The sequence below is a fragment of the Festucalex cinctus genome, chromosome 5 (assembly GCF_051991245.1).
Source record: "Festucalex cinctus isolate MCC-2025b chromosome 5, RoL_Fcin_1.0, whole genome shotgun sequence".
Taxonomy (NCBI): domain Eukaryota; kingdom Metazoa; phylum Chordata; class Actinopteri; order Syngnathiformes; family Syngnathidae; genus Festucalex; species Festucalex cinctus.
The window spans coordinates 2,674,144-2,685,000 of record NC_135415.1 but is presented as its reverse complement, the minus strand read 5'-3'; the positions used below and the strand labels follow the sequence as shown (position 1 = coordinate 2,685,000).

Here is a 10,857-nt window from a genome sequence, read left to right as displayed (position 1 = left end):
TTTACGCAGAGTTGATGCAGAGGGAGTTCACATGAGAAGATTACGGTTGCGTGTAACAAGACGACGGCAGTATTCTGTTCCTGGTCCAAACTCTTTGTGGCATATAGATGGAAACCACAAGCTAATCAGGTCAGTGATATTGGCATAAAATCAGTGCAAATTTATTGTAGATGTACTGTAATCAGAAATGCTTTACAATTAAAATTGTGTTTATGTGTGTGCATGCGTGTGTGTGCTGACAGGTGGAGATTTGTTGTCCATGGTGGGGTGGATGGATTCAGTCGCTTAGTGGTCTACCTGACTGTGGCTGGCAATAATCGAGCTAGTACAGTGTTACAAAGTTTTATCACTGCTGTTGAGCAGTATGGGCTGCCTTCAAGAGTAAGGTCTGATAAAGGAGGGGAGAATGTAGATGTGGCAGAATTCATGATCAGGAGCAGAGGTACTGATAGGAATTCGCACATCACAGGCCGAAGCGTCCATAACCAACGGTAAATATGTTTGGCTTATACAACAAGCACTGAATGTACCTCTTTAGCATAGGCCACACATAAATTAACACCTTGTCAATATTATCCTAAACATAGAATAGAGAGGATGTGGAGAGACGTTTATGAACATGCCCTGGACCTCTTCTATCAGATCTTCACTTCATTTGAAGATCAGGGAACACTGAATCCAGACAATGAAGTTCATCTTTTTGCACTGCACAGGATCTTCCTTCCATTAATCCAGCAAAGCCTCAACTCTTTCCGAGATGCCTGGAACTTTCATGGTCTGAGAACTGAACAGAATCAGTCACCGCAACAACTCTGGAGAAGATACAGAGAGCAAGACCCTATCGAGGATGCTGCTGAGGTTGAAGAAAATTACACACCTTTTCAACTGTAAATTAACTTTGAAGGGGAAAAAAAGCAGTAAAAGTAATGATAAGCTCAATGAGCAAAGACATCAACATGTATCCCATGCAGAAAGTAACACCTCAGTCGACCTGTGTCAGTGCATGTCATTTTGAGTCACATGACCCACAGACATTACCAGACCACTTATTTTGTCATTTGAATCTGCCACGTGGCAGTTTTAATATCACGATATTGCGCTTATCGTTACATCCCTAGTACTCTCTAGGGAAAAGTGTCTCACCCACACCCACTTTGTGATATCATCTACACACCAATCAATATCTGAACTAAAATTAGTCTCATGTTAATGTCATCACAAAAAATGAAGAGACAAAGTTATGTTATGTAGCAACAACAATGCGTCCCTGTACTGTTACAAATCTCATTTGGACAATGCAGATACCTAATATTTTTAGTACGCAATTGATCATGCTTGTCCTCCTTTCAGGTGTATGAGGACTATGGGATTGACTGGAACGGACCTCATGCTCTTTGTGGTCGCATTGTGTTAGTCCCGGAGATTGAGCTGGCCCGTGAGCTCTCCGATGAAGAAGTTGCCATTTTGCCAGCTCCAGGAATATCTGTTACTGAGGCAATCAGATCATATATAGAGACTGTGCAGGTTTTAGAACAAATCATACCAGACTGATAGCCAACCCATGCCTTTATTACATTATAAAATGCATGAACTAAAAGTTTTGCTTTACTGTGGAGAAAAAAAAAATAAAATAAAAAGCAGTTTACTTCTAAACTGTTCTACTCACTTGGCATCCAAATTTTGTTAATGCCAGTTGAGAGAAACAGAACTGTTTGTTCGGTGAAAATTAACAATGCACGTTTGAAAAAAAAAAAAAAACATCAAATGCTGCAGTTTGATTTTTAAAACAAAAAACATTTTCACAGGTACTGAATGTGTCAATCGAACTGACGTACCAAACAGTGTATTCAATAACATGTCATAAGTAAGCTTGATATTTGACTCATTTTAGCCATTTTCAGCTGTAAGAAGATATGTTGTCTAATTAATGTGATAATGACATTTTTGATATCTGATTAAGAACTTTAAAAACATTTTGCCACATGCTGTCAACTGAAAATGACAACACAGGTGCTCAGGAAACAGGTAACAGCCAATCACGTTGATCATGTGGCATTAGCAAACTGAGCCACGATTGGTTGTTCACCCGTTTCCTGAGAACACGTTATGGCATCCTCAGTCGACACACTGTAAGTTCCAATGTATGTTTTTAAAGGTTTTATTTGTACAGGAAAAATAATTAAGTTTATCACAATTTGAGACGAAATATCTTCAATATCTTCTTACAGCGGAAATGGCTAAATTAGTCAAGTATCCCTCTAAACAAGTCCAAATCCAGTTTTTACAGTATTTATAGCAGACAGGAGTGCTTGCTCAAATTCCATGTACATTTTGAAATGAGCAGGCAGCTTTAGTGTTTCAAAACATGTGGATGATGTTGGAAAGTTTCCTCCAGAAACCTCCACTTTTAGATCAGGAGGAAGCATAGCCCAGCCTACCCAGAATGTCAGCAGTTCGGCCAGTGTGTCTGATGAAGCTGAAAGTCAAAATGGATTAAGATGACATTTATTTCAAATTTAATTTATCTTATCCATCAATGATACACAGAATCATTGGCTAATAATGTAAAACATTGGGGAAAAAATGTTATACCATTCTCAATAAACATCCTTAGAAAGCCAGTGATGCGGCACATGGACTCTATGTCAAAGTCTTCATCAATGTCCTCAACTGGCCATGTGATTTTTTCAAGGACCATCTAAAAGAATAATTAAGCAAGTATTTTAACTGGAGAACTCATTTTGGTCACATTCTTGGTCAAAGTAAAAATAACCTGCTAATACAGCACATGCAAACACATTAATTCACAAATAAAACTACATTTCTGACATACCTGTGGCGTGAACTGCATTTCACCTGTCTTGGGGAAAAGAATTGGAACGACATCCGGTCTAGATGTCAACAATGGCCATAACATAACATCTTTCAGTCCCTTTCTCAACTGTTTAATTTGGCGCATGGTCCTCCCAATCACCTAATATACAGACCAGACCTATAATACAATCTAAATGCTCAATTTTTTTCTTTTTTTGCATGGGGTATGTGTTCATAATATAATGTGGATAATAAAATCAGTAACACATTATATTAACCTAAAAGACCATTAGACATTTTAAAATAATGTACCCCTTTTCTACCCTGCAACTCACTGAATGAAGAAGAAGTTTGTTATACAGCCACCTCCGATTTATTTTGGTGACTGCCGGGAGATCCCAAGACATGGAGAGTTCTGAAACTGTGTCCTTTTGTCCTTGTGTAAGTACCTCATGTTCAAGCTAAACCCAAGAGCATATAAGTTATTACATTTTCCAAGGCAAAGATGTCTTCAAGTTACCTACCAATTTTATGATACTTCTGATGTGCAGATATGGGCAGTCTTCTATAACAACAGTTGCTGTTTCAGGGTCCCCATTAAACAGTACATGAATTACAGCAGGGCTTAATCCTGTGACACGTGGGCCGTCATGCAGGAAACTGTGGGCCAACATCCTTCCTGCAACCCGGAAGAGGTCGCTTTCAATGAGTACCTCTGATGCTGCTGGAACGAGGTGGTCAGGTTCACCCTCAAACAGCAATGTTCGGCACATTCCTCCTGTTAAGAACAAAGAGCCATTATCACAAGCAGTCCCAACAATTACCACTGAACTGCATTTCAAATGACAAAATAACCATAAAATTATGAACTTGCCAATATTGAGATAAAATCCAAATTGGAGTTTGGATATTATTGTTGTCATAAAGTACCGCATCACTCCCTCTCCAATAGCAACATCACCTGAAATAAAATACTGATAACAACACAGTGGTGGAGAAACAGTAGCTGACTGATACAGGTAACTGGACCGAGTAACATTTAACAAGCAAAGAAAAAAGTGCTCAATATTTATGTTGACTGTAATCCTAGATTAACAAACTAAGAAATCCAGATAAGAATGGTTAGAAAGAGAATACAGATTGGACAGGCTCAAACATGCCCGTGACACTCATAAGACTAAGCAGTTCAGAAAATTGATGGCTGGATGGATGGATGGTTATTTCATTAGTAGTCATCAATTATATTGTTACTCCCTTTGAGTTCAATCAAGGCTCAAATTCGTTCTTGGGTTTCAACTGACATTTAATGTCGTCCACATGTCTTGTACATGTTAACAACACATCAACAATGCCGTCAGAACTAAGAAAAAAAAACAAACAAAAATAAACTCAATTAGCATAAAACATAAAGAGACTTCCCAATAAACAATCAAGAAAGCAAATTACATATTTACCTCATTGGCCACATTCACTCAAAAGGAATAATGACTTAACAGAAAAGCACGTCTTCTGACCAAGCTCCTTGCTTGTCGTCCACCTGTGCGTCAATTAACAGTGCCCCTTGGCAACGGATGATGAAACAAAAGGTCCGTTCTCCTTTCCAATAAGGTTTAAATTCAAATGATATTATATGAATATTATAACCTATTTAACACTATTTTACATAAAATAATGACTATTTATTATTCTTTACTGCCAAATCAAAACTATGAAATTAATCAATTAAATAAATGAGCGTTGCCTCGAATGGCAGCAACACTCCCACCAAATCACTTGTGATTTCTATCTTGACCTAATTAATGGATCTAGTGTGCTTCTAACAGTGTGATAGTCTTATGGATAGGTCTGTCCAAGTGTATTTGCTTGCCAAGTCTCTTTCCATGGCCGTCTAATGTGGAGTCACTAATAAGCAGCTGCACCTTGCGTACACATCCACCTTCACCTGGATACACTGCAGTGACTTTAGCTACCTTCCAGTCATTTCTCGGTGCTGTCATCATGTATGATCACTATGTTATTGATTTCCATGTTTCTCTTTGTTTCCTGCCATTTTTGCCTCTGCTGAGTTTCACAACAGTCCACCTTGACCTCTGAGAGGTTCTGAAAATCCAACAACCAAGACTCCCACCGTGGTTTGTGTTCACTTGAGAGTGGTTCGTCCCAGTCTTCTTTGTCCCTTTCAAATCGTTTCCTTAGGTATTTGCATTGATGTTCTGCCCAACTGTTGTTCGGCAGGCTTGATCCGTTCTGTTGAAAAGGCAAGTGTAGATCACAATGTCCGTCGTCTTGCATTTTTTCTTCTTCCTCCTTTATTGAAATGAAATGTAACTCTTTCTGGGAAACATGAGAATCTTCCACTTTCCTTTTACTGTAATCGGACTTGAGCACTTTGACTACATCCAATGGCCTGACTACTTTCATGACTTGTGTGCGACGGATGTAATGCACTTCTCTTGATAACTGATCTGATGGTGCGCTGGGTGTAATTTCTTTGGCGATGATTCTGTGGCTGCATCTTGTAGCATCTTCATAGTCGATAACGGGGTCAGCACCTCCGACTATTGTCCAGCCAAGATCAGTTCTTAGAGCGAAGGGCTCATTGTCCTTCCCTGGCACCACTTGTCTGGGTACTAGGGCTTGGGAACAATTATAACCTATTAGCAAACCAACGTCACATTCAATCAGAGGGGCGAACTCTTCTGCAAGGTGTTCTAAATGAGGCCACGCTCTTGCTGTCTTAGGTGTGGGAATGTGACTTAGATTGGCCGGTATGAACTCTTTTGTAAATGTCAGGGGAAGAGGGATTCTCTTTGACGAGTAGAAACCTCTGACTTGCAAACCTGACAGCTTTTGACTTGGAATTACAGCATCTTTGGATGACAATGTGGAGATCTTTAACTGCACATCTTTCTTTTCTGTGACCAAAACATCTGCCTTTTCTTGCAGAACAAATGTTGTGTCACTCTGACTATCCAACAGGGCATATACTAGCAATTCTTGTTCTGGATTGCTTGCTGTAGACAACCAAACTGGAACGATCGTGGATGTGAGATCACTGTTGTTACTTTGGATCACTCGGTTTGAGATTGCCTCACTTGTTGCTTCTTCACTTTGTTCTTCAGTTGATTTGGTTTCCTCTGACTCTTTATTCACTGTAACTTCCCTTATTTCCTTGTCATCACTGGTCTTATTCTTTCTGATCTCTTTGTCTTGTTCTTCATGTAAACATGTTGGGTGTTTTCTTTTGCATGTGTCACATGTACTTCTCTGTTCACATTTCTTAGAGATGTGTCCAAAGCTGAGACATCCAAAACACAGACCTTTGGATTGTAGAAACTTCACCCTTTCTTTTATTTCTGTTTCCATGAACTTGCGACATGTCTGAAAGTTGTGATTTAATCTCTCACAGAAAGCACATTTTGTTGTTTCTATTTTTTCTTCTGCATTGCTCACAAATGTCGTTGCTGCAGTATGAGTCTTTAGCAATTTTGTCTTCTCTAAATCGTTTGTTTTGAGTGCATGTAGGGACGTTACAGGGTTGCATGCAATCTTGGCCTCTCTTGCGACAAAGTCAACAAAGTTGCTAAATGTTGGAAATGAACCACACTCTTCTTCCATCTCAACTACCTTCCTATTCCAATTAGCTACAAGCCAATCAGGAAGCTTGGTGAGCATTCGCTGGTTCTCACTACAGTCATTCAGGACTTCAAGACTCCTTATCTGAAACATTGCTGCTTCACACCCTCTGAGAAAGTCTGAAAACTCTCTTAGTTCAGCACTGTCTCTTGTTCCAATTTTCGGCCATGATGAAAGCTTATCTCTGAAGGCCTTAGCGATTACAAATGGACTTCCATATCTTTCCTCCAGAGTGCTCCAAGCTGCATAGTATGCTGTGTCCGTTCCCAACAAGAAGTAACTGTCAACAGCCTTTCTTGCAGGACCACCAACATACTTGCGGAGGTAGTAGATTTTCTCATTCACTGGGATGTTCTTTCTTTCAATCAACATTTGAAAAGAAATTTTCCAATCATTGTACTTAATTGGATCACCATTGAAAACTGCAGGCTCTGGTACAGGTAGACGGCTAATGTTAATGGATTCTGCTAAAGCTTTAGCTAATGCAATAACTCCATCTTCCTGTGTGCCGCTGTTTGTAGGTTGCCATCTTGTGGTGTTTTGTGGCATAGCGAATGGCTGCGCACTTGGATTCAGATGTGAAGAATTAATCTTGGGTTCTGGCTGAATTACTGGCTTAAGTGTGGTCTTTCTTGTACTATTCCCTTCATGAAGAAAGGTTGAGATTTCTCCATCTGAGTTGCTGTCTTGGTCATACACTTTCAGTCGTGCCTTTGCCGCATTCATTTTCTTTACAGTTTCTAAGCGTTCAAGCTCTCTCCGCTTTTGCTCTAACAGTCTTTGGTTTTCAGCATTCTCTGCTTCAAGATCTTCAAGTTTCTTTCTTTCAAATTCCATCTCTTCCATCACTTTGAGAGTGGCTTCGGTTGCAGCAAGTTCTGCTGCTGCTTCTTGTCTTTTTACAGACAACTTGCTTGAGTAGCTTGAATGTACACTACTTGAGTGCTTGGATCTTTTGGAGGATGCTGGAATGAACACTGAGCCAAAATCACTCCAGTGCGTTGATCTCCTTTCCATGCTTCTATTCTCATCATCTTCTGTGAGATTTGCTTGTGCTTGCTGTATGATCTTAAAAGAAAGAGCATCGCAGGTGTCCACTCTGCGACGTGTGTCACTGTCAGGAATTTCACAGCTACGTAGCTCGTCATAGGCTTTTCTCACTTCATCAGAGGTAAATTTTACCCGATCAATGTAATCGTGCAATCTTGTGCTAACAGGATCATCAAGTTCTGTTTTAGCTTCTTTAACAGCAATTTTCCATTTGTCATAACGAACCTTGAAGCGAGCTTGAAGCTTATTTATTCTTTCTTCATGCAGTGCTTGTCCTTTCTCCGTGAGCTTTCTCATTCTTGTACTTTTTCTCAAGCTCTCTGCAACAGCAGCATGTTTTGTGCTTATTTGAGGTGAGCTTATATCTGAAGCTTCTTCAGGACATTCTTCTTGTTTCAACTCTGCAGGTTCAGTGTCACAGTCTTGTTGGTCAGCCATGTCACTGTCTTGTCGATGCTTTATAATGAACTTTTAACTTTAATGTATTCAGTTGAATAGTGTGGCTTTAAGGTTATGTGGCAAACTAAAATCTTATTAACTTAAATGGTCTATTTTCTTATAGATAGGCAACTAAATGTGTATTGCAAACACCTTATATATTATCTTGTATAATATATTATAATAAATCTTCAGTTACTCAACAAAAAATGTTTTTTTTTGTTTTTTTTTTAAATGGTCAAAATGCTTGAAAATAACTTGAATTAAGCTTAATGCCTGTCACTTTGTATCAAACAAACAATTTCCAAACTTAACTTGTACTTCAACCACAGCAGTTAGCCCCTTTATGCACTTATAGAGTCCCTTCAAAGTTAGCAAAGTTAATCCACTTCTTCACATTTAGCTTGTTCTAAACGTGTTACTTGGTAGTAGATTAACCACGCTCCACTCCTGGACTCCGGTTGCTTCTCCTTTGGGCTGTCCGCGCAAGCAGTCGGTTATTCTTCAATTGCTGCTTGAGAGCGACGTCATCACTTAACGAGCTGCTCGTTGACGCCACCGCGACTCTTCCTCCTCTCTCTCCAGCACGAAACGGCTGCGTTCAGACTTCTCCTCTCCAGCACGAAGCGGCTGAGTTCTGACTGTTACTCCCTTTGAGTTCAATCAAGGCTCAAATTCGTTCTTGGGTTTCAACTGACATTTAATGTCGTCCACATGTCTTGTACATGTTAACAACACATCAACAATGCCGTCAGAACTAAGAAAAAAAAACAAACAAAAATAAACTCAATTAGCATAAAACATAAAGAGACTTCCCAATAAACAATCAAGAAAGCAAATTACATATTTACCTCATTGGCCACATTCACTCAAAAGGAATAATGACTTAACAGAAAAGCACGTCTTCTGACCAAGCTCCTTGCTTGTCGTCCACCTGTGCGTCAATTAACAGTGCCCCTTGGCAACGGATGATGAAACAAAAGGTCCGTTCTCCTTTCCAATAAGGTTTAAATTCAAATGATATTATATGAATATTATAACCTATTTAACACTATTTTACATAAAATAATGACTATTTATTATTCTTTACTGCCAAATCAAAACTATGAAATTAATCAATTAAATAAATGAGCGTTGCCTCGAATGGCAGCAACATATATATTTTGGATTTCATTCTCCTATTCAACAATTCCATATGATACTTGATAGGTATAAACCTTAATGATGCATTTATATAACAGCATTTGTTGTATCTGTATTACTTACCAGTGAGAGTACAATGGAGTGGACATGCCCATTCTTGCTGCCGTTTATAGAATGTGAGAAGTTCCCGTTCCCTGTCCTCTTCAGAGTCTCTTAGGTCCATCTTCATCCTCAGTGGAATCCCAGATGCATGTTCCCTTAGCAGACTCTCTTTGTACACCTTGGAAGCTTGAGCTGGTTCTTTAATAAGCTTCCATTCTAGACAACAATGATAATAAAGTTACTGGAAGAGGAAGAGGTCGCTTTCAATGAGTACCTCTGATGCTGCTGGAACGAGGTGGTCAGGTTCACCCTCAAACAGCAATGTTAGGCATGTTACATGCAGATATCCACTCAGTCTACAGAAAAGGATAAAAGTTATGGCTATGCCACCAACAAATTTGTGAAGCATCTTCAGAAATTGTTTAAAAGCCCAGAGATAAAAGGAAAAATAGCATTCTGAACAAAAAAATAAATATTTTCAACTGAAGATCATATACTGTATAACCAAGTTGCATGTTATGTGTATAACCGAGTTCTCGTGTTAACACACAATTGTAGAGAAATTCTATTGTGATGCCAAACCTTTGTCTGTGTCTTCATGATTCAATTCATCAATGTTAATCACTGCTGGTACTGCTGCACTCTCAGCTGATGTTTCAGGCCTCGCTTGAACACTGTCATTGACTGAGGCGGTCTGTTCATCATTTTCTTCACTTTGTCCTGTCCCTTGATCTGCTTCAGATTCTTGCATAGGTGTCCTTGAAGTGAACAAATTAAAATGATCTATACTCCCTTTATTGAATGTGCAACACTGTAAAATAATCATGTTTCAAAACAAAAAAAATAATAATAGTGTGCTATCCCTGAACTTATGTATAAAGCACTTACCCATTGCAGCTCAGTCTGTGAACCTTCATTTCTGAAAAAGGCACTACCTTTTCACAAGTTAGGCAGTTGATGTCCGGCCCAGAGTCATGATGTGAGATCTCCTATGAACAACAAATTGCTTTTAATTCCTTATTAAAAAGTTTGATTATATATTAAACTTGAATCTCTGTCAAATTCCATACACAATCTAAGGGTAGATCCTGTTGAAGTGGACGTATGTAGAGTGTAGCCTGTCCAACCATCGTTGATGGGTCTTTCAGGTAGGCAAGAGTGTAACCAGAGCTGGGACATGGAAGCAATCCAAGATTTCGACTGCGAGTAGATCCTGAAATCTTCAGAAGTTCAAAACCTCCTCCATCCTGAAGCTTTGGAAATACTTCTATCAGTTTATTTCTTAAAACCATGGGATCATTGTCATTCCCTGTGAAAACAAAAGACTTAGAGTCACTTAAAACTGAGCAAATATGCCTATAAAAAAAACACAATTCATAATATGAACATTAAGTTGTGAATCAGACATGAACATATACATATAATTTTAAAATTAAATACAGAGATAGATACGTAGATAGATAGATAGATAGATAGATAGATAGATAGATAGATAGATAGATAGATAGATAGATAGATACACCCCTACACACACACATACATACATATTTTGGAACAAAAGAAAAAAAAATGTAACACACTGACCTTAAATTGTTATTTTTTGCTCCCCAAGCCCTGAAGCAAGGAGGTGTGATTTAAGCGGCATGTTGGGTACTTTGTCTGTCTTGTGGTCAG

The 10,857-nt window shown here is 38.9% G+C and overlaps 1 protein-coding gene and 1 long non-coding RNA gene across 2 annotated transcripts; one reads left to right on the top strand and one right to left on the bottom strand.

Annotated features, from left to right (window-relative positions):
- The first annotated feature begins 337 nt into the window (after positions 1-337).
- LOC144018680 (uncharacterized) lies at positions 338-1,380 on the top strand. Its single transcript, XR_013283493.1, has 3 exons — positions 338-491; positions 588-858; positions 1,351-1,380. It is a non-coding gene; the product is annotated as an uncharacterized LOC144018680 (long non-coding RNA).
- A 168-nt stretch (positions 1,381-1,548) lies between these two features.
- Positions 1,549-10,857, bottom strand: LOC144019627 (G2/M phase-specific E3 ubiquitin-protein ligase-like). Its single transcript, XM_077522804.1, has 11 exons — positions 10,768-10,857; positions 10,254-10,492; positions 10,072-10,172; positions 9,766-9,941; positions 4,269-9,399; positions 3,689-3,775; positions 3,339-3,592; positions 3,150-3,275; positions 2,834-2,974; positions 2,593-2,698; positions 1,549-2,476 (listed from the first exon to the last, which is right to left on the bottom strand). The coding sequence occupies exons 6-11, from the start codon at positions 3,747-3,749 to the stop codon at positions 2,259-2,261; spliced, it is 906 nt and encodes a 301-aa protein (XP_077378930.1). The 5' UTR covers positions 3,750-3,775; positions 4,269-9,399; positions 9,766-9,941; positions 10,072-10,172; positions 10,254-10,492; positions 10,768-10,857; the 3' UTR covers positions 1,549-2,258.